Source organism: Procambarus clarkii, chromosome 24 (assembly GCF_040958095.1).
Source record: "Procambarus clarkii isolate CNS0578487 chromosome 24, FALCON_Pclarkii_2.0, whole genome shotgun sequence".
Taxonomy (NCBI): Eukaryota; Metazoa; Arthropoda; class Malacostraca; order Decapoda; family Cambaridae; genus Procambarus; species Procambarus clarkii.
Genome location: NC_091173.1, coordinates 3,987,566 through 4,005,375, shown reverse-complemented (window position 1 = coordinate 4,005,375; position 17,810 = coordinate 3,987,566). Strand labels below are relative to the sequence as shown.

The 17,810-nt window shown below is 49.0% G+C and overlaps 1 protein-coding gene across 1 annotated transcript in view; it reads right to left on the bottom strand.

Moving 5' to 3' along the window:
- Positions 1-17,810, bottom strand: part of LOC123761793 (Nucleolar complex protein 1) — a 253,815-nt gene that overhangs the window by 74,889 nt on the left and 161,116 nt on the right. The window contains exons 12-13 of the mRNA XM_069330489.1: positions 14,392-14,619; positions 3,538-3,694 (exon numbers count right to left, since the gene is read on the bottom strand). Of these exons, the coding sequence (XP_069186590.1) occupies positions 3,538-3,694; positions 14,392-14,619 (385 nt within the window). The remainder of the gene's footprint in view (positions 1-3,537; positions 3,695-14,391; positions 14,620-17,810) is intronic.

Here is a 17,810-nt window from a genome sequence, read left to right as displayed (position 1 = left end):
ACAACGTAATAGCCAGGGGCCCAGACAGATTCCAGGGAGGAAGCAAGCACCGCCTGCTGAAACGCGAGCCGGGAGGCATAAAACAGCGACACCGCATCCCGAAGGATCGGCGCAAACAACTTCAACAAGGCAAGCGATGAGTGAGCCGCTGAGCTTAAGGCACCGAACCCAGGAACAGCCCCAAGCGCCTCCATATCCTCCTCAAGCCAGTCCGAAGACAGCTGAAGGAGGGCAAAGAAGTGCAAAACCGAAGCCAAGATGCCATGAGCGCGCAAGTCCTCAGCAACCAGCGCAGCGGAAAGGGAAGGGACCTGCACATGGAACTGCACAATGCCTACATCCCGAGGAAGGGCAGGAGCAAACAAGCACTCATTGAGGTGCTCAAATTCGGCCCCCAGGAAAACCTGGACCAATGTCAAGTCTCATGCCACTCAAGCATGTGGGAACGACAGAAGGAATGCCACGCCTCCAAATAAAAAAACAGGACAGTTCGCCAGCCAGGACGACTCTGGAACCTCATACCAGATACAGTAGGGAAACGAAGACCCAAACCTGAACGAAGACAGAGCCATGACAGAGGCATAATCCGGGTCACGCAAGAGGTATGTTGCAAAGGCCGCACACAACACACCAGGTTGGATGCCGGAAGCCGAAAACCCGCGGAAAGACGGGACCAAAGCACTCAAAGGGACATGGAACCGAACCCGGGGAGGGGCAGACATCAAATCCAATTTGTACGAAGAGGGGGAAAAGGAAAACCGCTCGCCTTGTAACCCAAGGAGGCGCGGACGAAACCAAGGCCGAAGCGACCATCACCCCCCAAGTCTGGGTCCTTATAAGTAAAACGGGGCAGTCTCGGGGCATCCGGTGTAGCAACCAACCTATCGCGTTGCAACAACCTAAATCTAAAATGCAACACTTGCACTGCCTGTACCCGAAGAATGTCATCACTACTGTGACGATAATCTCTTTCAAGAGAGATTGAGCCTGCTCTTCTCTACATAAAGTTACTTACACATATACAAGACAAGATGCTACCTTCAAGATACGTCTAGCAGTAGCACAAAACGTTTTGACCAGGAGGCAAAACGTACCCTAAACCCCCACTCCACACTCCCTCCATGCCGGCTCGCCCGTCATTAACCAGCAAACTACCATTCCAGCCTGCCTGTTTCTGATTGGTGACCCGCCGTCTGCACACCTGCACCTCAGCGCCCTCTACCTAAGTCAATGTCTGGGCTTGAACCAGCCATTGAAGTCAGAATATCCTTGTGCTCTCAAGCTGTGAACAGCCAACTGATACACGTCCTGTTTATTGGTGGAGGTTCCCAGCTAGCGCTATATTCTCAGCACCTGCTTATGTCATTTTGTCTTTATATTATTCCTAGAGTAATTTATCCCTGTTCTTAATTTTTATGACTTGTTTGTTTGCACTGTACATAGCCAAGGGATTGTCTTTGTTTTTAAATTTGCTTTCCAGTTAATTAAAGTTTCATTGTTCATACTATGTGTTTTGTGTGTCTTCCCTTACTCTACCACAGACAACAGCCAAGCAGTCTCTTTTTTATTTTGTAAATGTGACAGGCATTGACACCAGCCATTAGGAGGACTGCCGAACATCTACACTCCTACACTTTCCCGTCACACTATACTGGGTAACCAAGTCACCAACAAGCAACAAAACTTGCAGGACTTCGGGTTGAAGGTATCGCTGACCCAACAGGCAGCGTGAGGGAGGCAAAAACAACGAGAGTCACCCTGAGACAAGGGGACAGAGCAACCCTCGAACTCGCACAAAGTGAGAGGGGACTCGGGGGTCACATCCATTGGACCCATGTGCCCCCTTGGGGATTCCCAGGGTCCTGAGACGAAACTCACGCTCCAGGAAGCCCAGACAGGGTACTGCTAACCAGCGCCCAAATCTACCGAATGACTCACTAAAGAGCTGAACCCCTGGAACGTGTACACTCATGGGGACCTAGTAGAGGGTACAATTGATGGTAATGTAGTACCCAGACACTGCACTCAGGGGGCAACCAAGGCAGCCCCCCCCCACCAGGCAGAAAAAGGAAAAGGAAAAATAAAACCCCGCAAGAGGGCAGCATACCCAGGCAGAACAAAGTCGGCTGCTTTAAATGGTGAAAATAAGCTGCGCAGTACTCACCTAGTTGTGCTTACGGGGGTTGAGCACAACTAGGCGAGTACTGCGCAGCTTGTTTTCACCATTCAAAGAATAGCATCAGCAGCACCCTGCGCTCCATACCAGTGTAAACTGCCCCTTACCCTAAGGCAAACAAGATAGACAAAACATCCCATCACACAGAGGGCGGCCAAAAACCAGTAAAGCAGTAAACACCCTAGCAGAGGCAGAACTCAAGGAACTTGTGGAAGGTGGCCCCAAGCCCCAAGGGCAGTATTTACTGGGCACCTAGGGAAAGCCCTAGGCGCATGCAGCCCGAGTACTAAAGAATATCTCCTGGCTCATGCACCGCCTAGAAGACAGTCACCACACACAAGGCACAGTGCTGAAACAACTACTGGAGCCAGAGCACACGACCGCAGCCTATAGCATCAGCCTCAGAACTGAGAGGTGGATGGCTGGCGCAGGAGTTTGGGGCTTCCCCCTTTTCCCTCCTGGGAAGTGGGGCAGCTGCGCAGATGGCGGCGCGGCAATGTGGCGAAGTGTGACATCATATTCGTTTCCTCGTTTCTGTTTCGGGAGATCTATCCACTTGTTAATTTTATTGTAGCAATTTTCACCAGAATTGGGGTTTTGGGACGCTTACTTTTCTGGGTGCCTAACCCGATCGATGGCAGATATAGAATGCTTCCAACCACACGGGGGTTTCTATAGGCCATTGCTTTAGTACCTGTAGGTGGTATATAGCCAAGCTTGTAAAGAATAGGGTAATCTTAAAAAGATTATAGGAAAAGATCAATTTGTAAGGTAGTCTTGAAAAGGTCGCTTTCTAAGGTCTCTCACTGGAAAAGCTTCGGTCATTCTGGAAGAGATTCAGATATTCTTGAAAATATCTATGGAAAACACCACCATGGAAGCCGCTAACACTGTTCATCTCTGCTACTTGTATCAGATGCATCATCACTGAAGCTAGAAAACGATTCATCTATGGATCTTCTATGGATCTGACCTTTGTGTCGGATGCAAGTAATACCAGAACATACTGGGAATTTTTTCCAAGATGGCTGCCTCTCACTGGAGGTCCCGAGAGTCTATTTCGTACCCAACCTACCGTGCATGCATTTTGAATGGGTACAAAATATTCAAAAGGTGTTTTCTCAGTTGGCGCAGTTTCCCACCGGCCGAGTTTTCTTGGTTGACGAGGCACAGTGATTAAGATATACTAAGTGGAGATATTTAAATAAGCTTACTAAAAGAATATTATATATTGACAATGGTTTTGAAAGGTTATTGGATATTTAGGATACTGATGACAGTATAAATTTGGCCAGTATTCAATTTAGAAGCATAATACAGAACTTCCACAGCATGTTACAAATTAAATTATAATCACTTACCATCCGTTTGGCCTTCCATTTTCTTTGGATTTTTGTACACAAATCTATCAAGGAATCGCATAAGTGTGAAGTCTTGTAGGGGATCTCCAGAGTAATCAATACTTTCCCCAGCGATGAGCTTGGTGGCAAACAGTGATACAGATGGGTGGTAGTGTGCCTGAAATATTTAGATGTATAATAGTATGTGACAATTTGTAACTCCACCGGGAAAGTACAATAAGTCAACAAGTCAACAAAGTTTTACAGACTACTGGAAGATTCACAGAAAACCAAGACTCAAAACAGCCTGACAACTCTACAAAATATTCTCACAAAACAAGGGATTTCAAACTAGTTCGAAATTCATTAGCATAATTAATGTTGTAAGATTGCAGGCTTGAACAGGGATCGACATCACCAGGAGGCCTGGCTCCATCCCATATTCAGCTCCTCTTACCAGCCAATTCTGGAGCTGATGAACTGCCCACAGACACAGACAAAACTGGAGAGAGAGGTAATTAAGGAGCCACTGGAAAGCCACTGGGGCCCTACCAGAAAGACACGTTTCATTACATTCAATCCCATGGTTTGTGAGGGAAACCCCTGGTGGCTCCCTGAAGCTAACTGGACTTACAAGGTGGCTAGGAAGAAGAAGAGAACCCAGGCAGAGAGACAGCCCAACTAGGAACTACCTACCTGCCTTATGTCTACCTTGTGTAGCTTCCAGGGATCAATGACCCCATGGTCCAGTCTCCAACCAGGCCTCCAGGTTGGTCGTCTGGCCAACCAGGCTGGTGGACGTGGCTGCTCACAGCCTGACGTATGAATCACAGCCCAATCAGGTATTCTTTGGAGGGGTTTGTCGAGTTCTCTCTTGAACACTGTGAGAGGCCGACCAGTCATGCTCTTGATGTATAGCAGGAGTGTGTTGAAAACTATTCGGCCCTTAATGTTGATAGGGTTCTCTCTCAGTGTTCCTATTGCACCTCTCCTTTTCAACGGGGTATTCTGCACATCCTGCCATACCTACTGGTCTTGTGTGATGTTATTTCTGTATTCAGATTTGGAACCAGTCCCTCTAATATCTTCCATGTGTAGATTATTAAGTATCTCTCTCGCCTGTACTCTAGAGAATACAGATTTAGAACTTTTAATTGATCCCAATAATTAAGATGACTTGTAGAGTGGATTCTAGTGGTAAAGGATCTATGCCTGCTCTCCAGGTTAGCAATTTCTCCGGTTCTGAATGGGGCCATTAGAGAACACCAATATTCCACCCCTAGAGAGCACTAGTATCTTAAAACTCAATGAACCATGAACACTGAGTAAATACCACGCTGCCAGATCCCTATTAGAATGCCAAAACACCAAACATGTTGGAGAAGACCATGCCCAAAGCTGCATATCTGCAAACATCATTGTATTGCAGGCTGGCTAAATTTAGTGACACTGTGAATGACCTGGGAAATGTCAGTCTTGGAACAGGGAACCAAGCAAACAGGGTCAACTGAGGGACCAAGCAAACAGGGGTCTAGGCGAGGTGCCAGGTTCAACCCGAACAGGAAACAATGAAAGTGGTAATCTTGACGCCCCACAACAAACCCGAGCCAGTCCCTGAGCCCCGGATGAATCGGGAAGTGCCAATAAGCGTCCCGGAGGTCCAGGGACACCATCCAAGAACCTGGCTCCAACAGGAGCCGAACTTGAGACAGCATAGTCATCCGAAAGGAGGGGCAATGAACCCAGGGGTTCAGACGGGAAAAGTCCAGAATGCCTGCAGGTCCACACAGTCCCGTTTCGGCACTGGAAACAAGCGGGAAACCCATCTGAGGGACGACGCCCAAGCAAACCCACTCCAAGATGACTCGACGGAGCGCAGGAGAAAAGCCTGCCCGGCCAGCCCTGAACGCCCCGAAAGGGGAGGAGCCACCCAATGCCACCGCAGGTCAAAGGAAACGACCCAAACACCCACAAATCGTGGGACCAGGCGTGAGCAAATAGCGCAAGCCTCCCCCCCCCCCCATCGCCCCGTCAATGGAGCGAACCGCAGAAGGGCCGGCGCCCCTTACAAGACAAAGAACCTCAAACAGGGCAAACACGGCGCCGACCAGCCGAAGGCTGGTCCGAAGGTGGAGCCAAACCCGAACCTGGCACTAGTGGCCTACCATGACGAGTGGAACCCTGAGCCCTGGCACGACCCCTCCACGAAGGATCCCCCCAGGACCTCCGGAGAACCAACAAGTTCAACATCGGACCGCAACTGGTCGACGCAGCCTGAATATACTGCGCCACGGCCGCCAGAGCAAAAAGCAGCGGATAAAAGGAAGACAACCTAAGAGCCAGGGCCCAGGCTGCTTCCAGAGAGGAGGCAAGCACCGCCTGTCGACACGCGAGCCGGGAAGCGTAAAACTGGGCAACCGCGTCCCTCAAGATCGGCGCAAACATCTTCAACAAAGCAGCCAACGTGTGGGCAGCTGAGCCCAAGGCACCAGACCGTGGAACGGCCCCGAGGGACCCCACGTCCTCCCCAAGCCAGTCTGAAGAACACTCCAGGAGGGAAAAGAAGTACAAGGCCGAAGTCAAGAGGCCCCTGGCGCGCAAATCCTCAGCCACATGCGCAGCCGAAAGGGAGGGAACCTGCACATAGAGCTTCAGAACACCAACATCCCGGGAAAGGGCAGTAGCAAACAAGCACTCATTGAGGCGCTCAAGGTCGCCCCCCAGGAAAACCTGAACCACAAGAGAAACCTCGCTCCACTCAAGCGTGCAGGAACGACAGAAGGAATGCCAGGCTTCCAAAGCAAAGACGGGCAAGTCCGCCAGCCAGGACGACTCCGGAACCTCGTAACGGACCCAGAAAGGGAACGAAGTCCCAAACCTGACAGACGACGGATCCATCACCGAGGCTTAATCCGGGTCACACAGGAGGTAAGCCGCAAGGGCCGCTCGCCCTGTGGCGCAGGTTGGATGCGGGAAGCCGAAAATCTCCGGAAAGACAGAACCGAACCCGGGGAGGGGCAGACACCAAATCCAAGTCGTACGAGGAGGGGGAAAGAGAGAACCCCACACCTTGTAACAATAAGCCCCGCTCCGAGGGTATAAAAACCCAGGCAGGGGTCAAGCGGGGGCCAAGGCCCCTGTAGCGAGTAGCTTATCCTAATAATATAATCACTCCAAATGCATTAGAATAATGAGAGAAGCAAAGCTCTTCTTAGTACTAATTATGGAACTCAAACCTTTCCCTACTTCCTGTTAATATTCCTGCCAACCTTTGGAGAAGGGTGAGGTGTTGCCCAAGCACATGAGGAGCAGAGTAGCAAATAGTAACTACTCTACTTTCAAGTGTGGTCTAGAACAGACACTTGCGAGATACTGTACCGACTCTCAGTGCACTCAACCCACACCATTGCTCGCCAAGGTATCACCTGCATACTTCTCTATACTCAACCAAATATATATATTTTATTAGTGTCTGTGATTGTTGTCACCATACTTTACGTAACAATAGAACCGTTACACCCCCAAGTCAGCCCCTCCCCAGCCCCAGGATCCTCATCCTCGGGACCCGGGGCCGAGTTGTCCCCCTGAGCACCGGCCCCTAAAGAAAAGGCCGATGCGGCCAAGTAAGCCGAACAGAAGGGGGCCCACTGGTTAGACCCAAAGGCTTCAACTGGGAGATCGGACTCGAAGGCCTCCATCGCCACACCGGAAGAGGCATCCCCCAAGACCGCCAGAGACTCAAGACCATCTAAACCCTGCCCCGACTCCAAAACCCTCAGACATTTCGGAGCCGGAAGCAGGGGGAGGAGGGGGCCCAGACCGAACTACAGAAGGGGAAGAATGAGGGGGCGCGGACTGAACCAAGGTCGAAGTGACCCCAAGTCCGAGTCCCTATAAGCAAAACAGGGCAGCCTTGGGGCATCCGGGTGAGCAACCAACCTAGCGCGTTGCAACAACCTAAAACGCGCATGCAATGCCTGCGCCGCCTGTACCCTCATTAGATCATCAGTGGACTGGGTAAATTGAGTCACCAGCAAGCAGTAGTACTCACAGGACTCAGGGTCGAAAGTGTCGCCGACCCAACAGGAAGATTGACGCATGCAAAAACCGTGAGGGTCACCCTGAGTCAAGGGAACTGAGCAACCCTCAAACTCGCATGAAGCAAAGGGGGGCTCCGGGGACACATCCATCGGACCCATGCGCCCCCTAGGGGATTCCCAGGGTCCTGAGCGCTTATTCTAAGAAGACTTGCACCCAGGTAAGCCCAGGCAGGGTACTGCTAACCGGCGCCCAAAACAACCAAACAACTCTAAAACTGAACCCCAGGGACATGTACACTCATGGGGACCTAGTAAGAGGCACCACTGAATGAACACAGCACAGGCAGGCCCAATGAGGGCAAAGCAAGGCAGACCCCCACAAGGCCCCTAAACAAAAAGAAAAACAAAACCTCGCAAGAGGAAAACGCACCCCAAGGAACAGAGCCGGCCACCGTGAATGGTGACAACTAGCTGCGCAGCACCCTGCACCCCACCAGTGCAAACTGCCTCTTACCCTAAGGTAAACAAGGAAGACAACCCCCAAACACCCAAAGGGCAGCCGAAACCGAGCAGTCAGATGGCCTAGCAGAAGCAGGTCCTGAGGAACTTGTACAAGGTGGCCTCAAGGGCAGTACTTACAGGGCACCTAGGGACGATAACCTTAGGCGCATGCAGCCCAAGTACCGTGGAATAACTCCTGGCTCTCACATCCCTGGAAGACAGCCACCACACGCTATATACATGGCTGAAAAAAGCTGAAGCCCACGACCACTGCCTCTAGCATCAGCCTGAACTAATGGGTAGATAGCCGGCGTGATGGGTCTGGGGCTACCCCTTCCTGGGGAGGGGGGAGCTGCGCAGACAGCAGTACGGCGACGTGTGATGTCATGATCGTTTGCTTGTTTCTTTTAGGGGAGTTCTATCCACTTGTTCGGCTTGTGGCAGCAATAATTTCACCAGAATAGGGATTTGTTTTGGGACGGTTACTTTTCTGGGTGCCTGACCCGGTTGATGGCAGACATAGAATGCTTCCAATCACACAGGGGTTTCTACAGGCCATTGCTCCCCTTGCCCCTCTTGAGGGGGGGCCAGGTTCTGGCTCGTGGTTCCCGGTAGGCCCACCGAACTCCATACACGTGACTGAGAAATGAAACGCCATTTTCTGGGTGAGCCCCGGTTGCTCCCTGGAGCTTATCGGGCTAATGTATGTTATGTTAGACCGGGATATTAGCTATGGAGTTCAGACCTACCAGGGACCAACGCCAGTACTTGGCCCCTTCATAGAGGTTTCAGGTAGCTAGTTTCAGGCCCTGGAAAACCCCATTATGGTTGGGGTTTTTCCTTTTCTGCCATTGACAGGGGTTAGGCACCCAGAAAGGTAGGCATAACAAAACAAACCCCACATATTAAGAAACTACGACAAAAAAACTAACAGAGAGGTAGAAACTCCCTACAATCCCAAGGAAACAATCAAACAATCAGTTTACTGACGCGCCGGTCGTCCGCGCAGCCCTCCCCTGCCCGGCAGAGGGAGGGGGGGCTCTGGACCTCACCACGCCGGCTGCCTTCAGTTCGGAAACTAGGCTTCAACCAATGCGAAAAAAAACCGCCGACCGGATGGGAGGGAGGGTAGCCAGGGTGCCTCCGGGGCTCACCTAGAAAATGGCGTTTCATTACATTCAACACTGGTTATTTGAGGGAAGCCCCTACGGCTCCCTGACGCTACATACCCAAAGAGAAGGAAAAAAAAGGGACTTAAGCAGGAGGCGGCGGCCACAAACTACTCGACGCGAAGTCAAGACAACTGGTTGCAACCTGCGACCCAAAGCAACACAAGAACGCCGAGGAGCAGGGACGTTCACCAAATAACGGGCGGCCAGGACCCTGTTCGACTTCCAAAATCCACGAACCCGAATATGTGCCCAAGACATGTTACTAAACACGGCAGCCAAAGCTGCAAACTTCCGAACGTCATGGGCGCGAGGATAGACCGCAGGCTGGCTAGACTTAATAACCCTGCGGACAACCTGGGAGACCCGAGCCCTGGAACAGGGAACGAGGGAAACCGGATCAACCCAAAGCGCATCCCCAGCCACTCCGGCTGAAGCGCGCAGGTAACGGCGAAGAGCTGCAACTGGACAACACATGATGCACCCCCGGCCGAACCAACCAAGCATCAATGACCTACGGACCCCTCCGGAATGCAGCTGTCTCGTTCTTCGCCAGAAAAGATGGAGAAGGCTGCAAACGGACAAACCTACCCCCAGGACCAAAAGAGCAGAAACCCCTGCGCCGGAGGAGAGCATGAAGCTCCTCTACCCGGCCCCCAGAGGCCAATGCCAACAAAAACAAAGAATTAAAAAAACAATCCGGAACCGAAGGGGCCACCACAAACCGAGGAGAGGAAAGATACGAGAGCACCCTGTCCAAGGACCAGGACGGCTCAGGGGGCGCATCAGCAGGCCGGAGGCAAAACATAGCACAGGAAAGCTTACGAAACGGGGCGGATGTGACGTCCACCCCGAAAGCTAGCTTGAGCAGCTCCACCAGCACCGCACAAAACATTAAATGAAAAGTTCCAAAGTGTGTTTGTACAAAATTAAATCTTCAGGGAACCAGACAAAATAAGAATTCCAGAGAACATCATAGAGCACATAGAGGTGTCTAGAGACGAAGTGGAAAAAATGCTCAAGGAGCTAAGTAAGCACAAAGCAGCTGGTCCAGATGGAGTCTCACCATGGGTTCTGAGAGAATGTGCACCTGAGCTAAGCATTCCACTTCAACTGATTTTTCAGGCATCTCTGTTTACAGGAGTTGTAGCTGATGTGTGGAAAAAGGCTAGCATAGTTCCAGTCTACAAAAGTGGAAGCAGGGAAGACCCCCTTAATTATAGACCTGTATCATTGACAAGTGTAATAGTCAAAATATTGGAAAAAATTAAAACTAAATGGGTAGAACACCTAGAGAGAAATGATATAATATCAGACAGATAGTATGGTTTTCGATCTGGAAGATCCTGTGTATCGAATTTACTCGGTTTCTATGATCGAGCCACAGAGATATTACAGGAAAGAGATGGTTGGGTTGACTGCAACTATCTGGACCTAAAAAAGGCTTTCGACAGAGTTCCACATAAGAGGTTGTTCTGGAAACTGGAAAATATTGTAGGGGTGACAGGTAAGCTTCTAACATGGACGAAAAATTTTCTGACTGATAGAAAAATGAGGGCAGTAATCAGAGGCAATATATCGGACTGGAGAAATGTCACAAGTGGAGTACCACACGGTTCAATTCTTGCACCAGTGAAGTTTATTGTCTACATAAATGATCTACCAGTTGGTATACAGAATTATATGAACATGTTTGCTGATGATGCTAAGATAATAGGAAGGATAAGAAATTTAGATGATTGTCATGCCCTTTAAGAAGGCCTGGACAAAATAAGTATATGGAGCACCACTTGGCAAATGGAATTTAATGTTAATAAATACCATGTTATGGAATGTGGAATAGGAGAACATAGACCCCACACAACCTATATATTATGTGAGAAATCTTTAAAGAATTCTGGTAAAGTAAGAGATCTAGGGGGTGGTTCTAGATAGAAAACTATCACCTGAGGACCACATAAAGAATATTGTGCGAGGAGCCTATGCCACGCTTTCTAACTTCAGAATTACTTTTAAATACATGGATGGCGATATACTAAAGAAATTGTTCGTGACTTTTGTTAGGCCAAAGCTAGAATATGCAGCAGTTGTGTGGTGTCCATATCTTAAGAAGCACTTCAACAAACTGGAAAAGGTGCAAAGACATGCTACTAAGTGGCTCCCAGAACTGAAGGGCAAGAGCTACGAGGAGAGGTTAGTGACATTAAATATGCCAAAACTAGAAGACAGAAGAAAAAGAGGTGATATGATCACTACGTACAAAATAGTAACAGGAATTGATAAAATCGACAGGGAAGATTTCCTGAGACCAGGCACTTCAAGAAGAAGAGGTCATAGATTTAAACTAGCTAAACACAGATGCCGAAGAAATATAAGAAAATTCACTTTCGCAAAAAGAGTGGTAGACAGTTGGAACAAGTTAGGTGAGAAGGTGGTGGTGGAGGCCAAGACCGTCAGTAGTTTTAAAGCGTTATATGACAAAGAGTGCTGGGAAAATGGGACACCACACGCGTAGCTTTCATCCTGTAACTACACTTAGGTAATTATACTTAGATAATTACGATACGAGGCGATAGTATCAAATCATCAAATGACGGTCCTGAAAAAGCCAAGAAAGGACAAAAGAACCCGATCCGAAAGAAAAGACAACCTATGAAGAGCCAGAAAATGGTGAAAAGAACGCCAGGAAACTTCATACTGTCGCCAAGACGAAGCTCTCAGGTGGGACACCATCAACGAAGTCACCTGATCAACATAGAAATGGTGATACACCCGCGTCAAAAAGACCAGACACGAAGAGCAGAGGAGGTCAAACCAGCCCCGTACTGGACTGGGCCGACCTGCTGAAAAGAGGTGGAGCCGCGGGAAATGTCCCGGGTTCGGGCACCGAGCCAATAGTACCGGAAACCCAGGCTGGGCTGTCTACCCGGGGCAGAGCCGTCCTCCAAACCCTCTACCCCTGAAGAAAGGGCAGAGTCCAAGGGAAAGGCAGACAAGAAGGGGGTCTGCTGGCGGGACCCAGAAGCCTCGGCAGGAGGAACCGGCTCAAATGCCTCCATCCCTGACCCGGATGGGGCAGCCCCCGAGGCAGCCCGAGTCTCATCAACTAAACCCTGTGCCGAGGCCGAAGCCCTCAGACATTTTGGAGCCAGACACATGGGGGAAGATGCAGGAATAACCACAGGGGAAGGACCAGGGGCATGGCAGGAGCCAAAGCCAAAGCGATTAACACTCCCAAGTCAGGGTCCCTAAAACCAAAACGGGGCAGCCTCAGGGCATCCGGGTGGGAAACCAACCTAGCGCGTTGCAATAACCTAAACCTAACATGCAACGCTGATGCTGCCTGTACCTTAACAGGAAAATCCTCAGAGTAAAACTGGAGCACAAGCTGAGAACATGACTCGCAAGACTCTGGGTCAAAGGTGTCATTGACCCAACAGGCAGCATGACGAAGGCAAAACAGGTGACTGTCACCCTGAGACAAGGGCACACTGCAACCTTCAAACCCGCACAAGGCAGGCTGGAACTCGGGAGACGCATCCATGGGTCCACCAAACCCCAACAGGGGTTTCCAGGGCCCTTAGGTTAACAACTACGGGAAGCCCGGGCAAGGTGTTGCTAACTGCTTAAGAAACCCAAACAAAACAAGGGGTAGATGATAACACTGAAAACCCCTGGGACGTGTACAAGCACGGAGGTCACTAGCAGAGAACCACCAAAACAATATCAGGGGGACTATAGACCCATGAGGCAGAACCTCCACCAAACAAAAACAAAAAAGAAAAACCCCGCAAAAGTACACCGTCCCCAGAGGCAACAGAAACCGGTCGCCGCTTAGGTGGCAGGCCACGCAACACCTTGACGCCCTAACCAGCACAATACCACTCCCTACCCAAGGCCAAACAAGGACCCCAAGCCCCAGCTGGCCCCAAGGGCGAAGCAAATGCTAAGCAGGAAGAACCCCTACAGGAGCGGTTCCCGAACGCCCCATGGATGATAACCCTGACAAGCAGGGGAAGTACTCACAGGGCGCCTAGGGAAGGAAGCCCCTAAGTGCATGCAGCCCCGGCACTGATGAAGTACTCCTGGCCACCGCACACCACACAAAGACAGCAGAGAACGCCACACGAGGCAAACGCTGCCCAGGAATTTGAGGCCAGAGAAGCGTCTATCCCGGTTAACACTAGCTTACGAACTGAAGGCAGCCGGCGCAGCAGTAAATTGACTGATTGTTTCCTTGGGATTGTAGGGAGTTTTCTACCTCTCTGTTCGGGTTTTTGTTGTAGTTTCTTACCATGTGGGGTTTGTTTTGATACGCCTACCTTTCTGGGTGCCTGACCCCGGTCGATGGCAGATAAGGAAAACCCCCAACCATAATGGGGTTTTCCAGGGCCATTGCTCCCTGAAACCTCTCTGAAGGGGCAAGGTTCTAGCACTGGTCCCTGGTAGGTCTGAACTCCATAGCTAATGTCCCGGTCTAACATAACATACATTAGCCCGATAAGCTCCAGGGAGCCGTAGGGGCTCCCACAGAAAAGCTTTGAATGTAATGAAAGACCTCTTTCTAATTGAGTTCCAGTGGCTCCTTCAAGCTATTTCACTGAGATAGCTTCCAAAAATGAGTCACATCAGCCATAGGAGTCCTACTAGCCTTCCAGAGCCACAATCTGGCTCTCACAGAGGCACAGAGAGCTAAGGATTCATTTTGATCATTCACACTGAGAAAGCATCCATAAAATACATGAAACAGTGCAAACAATTGCAAGGCTTAACCGAAGCACCAAATTAGCCAACAGTTACTGGGCTGTTGTCTAGTGATGGCTGGGTACATCTCAGCCATGGTGTTTACTCCATGTCAAGAATTCTTTGTTTTATTTCCTTAAGGGATACTGTCCTAATTTCCTTCAAACAATTGTTGGTTTGAAAAGCTTATACTTTTTGAGGGGTTTTTCAGTTTTGGGATGATTGATCCTCAAGCTTTTCTTGCCTAGTAGAGAGCCAAATTCTGGCGTGGGCTTCCAGTAGTCATGTGGGTCTCTGAGGTGTAGTGTGGTTTCCCAAGGCTAAAGGAGCTCTAATGCTATAACTATGGGGGGATGATGAAGGGGTCCCTCCCTGAGGAGCACATCAATTTTCATTTTAAACTGTCAGCTCTAATTACTAACCTGAAGATAAGCAAGTTCCCATAGAGGACTGTATTCAGCACCACAATACAAAGGGTTTCGATGGTAGGGATCATAGACTGCACTGTTACTTGTAGTTGGTCCAGTATTCAAACTATGAACCCATGATGAAAGTGCAGAAGGTTTCACGAGATTGGATTTGGCTGCATTCTCTTGACCCGATACACTTATATACCCGTCATCGTTACGTTTTTCTGTAACTGTCAATACCTGAAAAGAAAATATTAAGTAAAGGTTGAATACTTAAACATGTACATGAATAAAATATTTAATTTTTTTTGTTTAAGTTCAGTTGAACATAAACAGAATGAATCCAAATATGAATCCAAGTTGCTATGAGATCATAGCAACAGTATGCATCAGATGTATCTTGCTTGAGGAATCAAAGATACAAATATTATTGTCTAAAGTATCTCCGCAGATCTTTATCTATAATTGAAATGTTTTCTCTTATGTGAGGAAGGTACTGAAAAGGGGTTTGGTTGACAAGAGTAGGCAAGTGAGAAGGTTAGAGATAAAAACAATAGCGAAGGGACCCAGCCTCTTTCTGCTGTGTCTCTCATAGTCTTCCTGAGCTACCTACCTGGGTACCTTGGTTACTACATCAACTTCAAACAAATTACAAATGTTTCTTTCTGGGGGGCACGCTGTGGGTGTTCAGCTTCTAGGCTTCGGTCGTTACTTGTGTTTCCCTTTGTCACATTTTCCAGGTCAAGGTTGGGCCCCAGTTTTGCACGAGGCTCACCAGAGCCTGGCCCTCAATGCCATTCTGTGACGAGTTTAGTGCCGGAAGTTTGCTAACTGGGTCTCTTTACAAGGGAAAAGGAGGGGGGAAAATGATGGTCCTTGTGGTGCAAGTAGGGCTTGGAAACACCTTGAGTGTTCATGAATGAACCTTCTGTAGTCATTCTGGATTGGACAGAGTTTTTCTTTAGTTGTTCTATAGCACCATCATGAGAAAAAGATCTCTGTTGCAACTGTTGCAGAATATCAACCTGTTCTAATTATCATGACCCATGATATTCACTGGGACCTTTATTGCTCTTGTCTCGAAGAGCATCCAAATAAAATATCTTGGAAGCCATGCAGGAGAGAGCACATGAAGGGAAGGGAACTATCAGGAGAATTACAACTTACATACCAAGCCATTACAACTACATAACACTTGGAATAGATCAGGATACGGATTTGCGATGGGGGGCAGGAAGGAATAGTTCCCATGAACATTAACCATTGAACTGTGCAGAGCGCCTTAAGGTGCCAAATCAGGGGTGCACAGACCCCATATTTAGGAATAGGGAGCAATTCAAAGCTCCTGCAGGTACAAGGGGCTCACTTCCCATGCCTCAGGACTCCATCTTGCAAATAAAATCATCAGCATCTGTGCTGGTTGTGAGAGCCTTAGTACTGAGAAAGCAACCAAGGCTGGTGTATGCAGCCGCAGCACACAGCACTGCTTAGCAGTGATGAATAAAATAGGTAACTGTAATTATTTTGCTTTGACAGTGTCATAGATGATCCTGATTGTGATAAGACTATGTACAACGTTCAGATATCAGTGAATACAATGCCAGTTATGATATTCCCACCATGAGGTACAGACACAGCACCCAGCCATTGTTTCCTACATCTACGCATCATGAAACTATCTTATATTATTTCACAATATAACCCTGTTAAATTGGATTCATATTAGGGATTTTGTGACAAATGTGATAACATCAGTTTTGTAGCTAGTCATAGCGAGATGTGTAGAATATTGGAGGCATTATCTTGAGTTATCTTGAGTTGAATTCGGGGCTTTTTTTTAATGTCCCTGCGGCCTGGTCCTTGACCAGGCCTCCACCCCCAGGAAGCAGCCCGTGACAGCTGACTAACTCCCAGGTACCTATTTACTGCTAGGTAACAGGGGCATAGGATGAAAGAAACTCTGCCCATCGTTTCTTGCCGGCGCCCGGCATCGAACCCGGGACCACAGGATCACATGTCCAGCGTGCTGTCCGCTTGGCCGGCCGGCCGGGGGATTTCATCACACGGGGTTTCACGGGGCAACCACACGGGGATTTCTATAGGCCATTGCTCCCCATGCCTCTCTAGAGGGGGCCAGGTTCTGGCTCGTGGTCCCCGGTAGGGCCAAAGAGCTCCATACACATGACTGATGCCAAAGTCTGACATTAGCCTATCAGCCTAGTAAGCTCTGGGGAGCCATAGGGGGCTCCCCTCAGAAAACAGTGAGAGTCATCCCTGAGACAAGGGAACAGGGCAACCCTCAAACTCGCACAAGGCAAGAGGGAACCCAGGGGGTTGCATCCATCAACCACTTTGTGCCCACAGGGGGTTTCCCCAGAGCCCTTAGACTGATATCGCTAAGGGTAAGCACAGGAAGGGTACTGCGAACCGACACCAAAGTCTATGAATCAAAACTGCTAAAAGCTGAACCCCCTGTACATGTCCACTCACGGGGGCCTAGGAGGGGATACCACCCAGAAACCTGCTTGATGGGGTTCTGGGAGTTCTTCTACTCCCCAAGCCCGGCCCGAGGCCAGATTCGACTTGTTAGAGTTTGGTCCACCAGGCTGTTGCTTGGAGCGGCCTGCAGGTCCACATATCCACCACAGCCCGGCTGATCTGGAACTTCTCTTAGAAAACCGTCCAGTTTTCTCTTGAAGATGTCCAAGCTTGTTCCGGCAATATTTCTTAATAGTCGCTGGGTGGACGTTGAACAACCGTGGACCTCTGATGTTTATACAGTGTTCTCTGATTGTGCCTATGGCACCTCTGCTCTTCAATGGTTCAATCCTGCATTTTCTTCCATATCGTTCACTCCAGTACGTTGTTATTTTACTGTGTAGATTTGGGACCTGGCCCTCCAGTATTTTCCATGTATATATTATTTGGAATCTCTCTCGTCTCCTTTCTAGAGAGAACATTTGGAGAGCTTTGAGACGATCCCAATAATTTAGGCGTTTTATCTCGTCTATGCTTGCCATATATGTTCTCTGTATTCCCTCTATTTCAGCAATCTCTCCTGTTCTGAAGGGGGAAGTGAGTACTGAGCAGTACTCGAGACGGGACAACACAAGTGACTTTAAGAGTACAACCATTGTGATGGGATCCCTGGATTTGAAAGTTCTCGTAATCCATCCTATCATTTTTCTGGCTGACGCCATATTTGCTTGGTTATGCTCCCATAACGTTAGATCGTCGGACATCATTATTCCCAAATCCTTTACATGCTGTTTTCCTAGTATGGGCAGATTCGATTGTGTTTTGTACCCTGTATTATGTTTCAGATCCTCATTTTTGTCATACCTGAGTACCTGAAATTTATCACTGTTAAACATTATATTATTTTCTGCTGCCCAATTGAAAACTTTGTTGATATCTGCTAGTAATTTTTT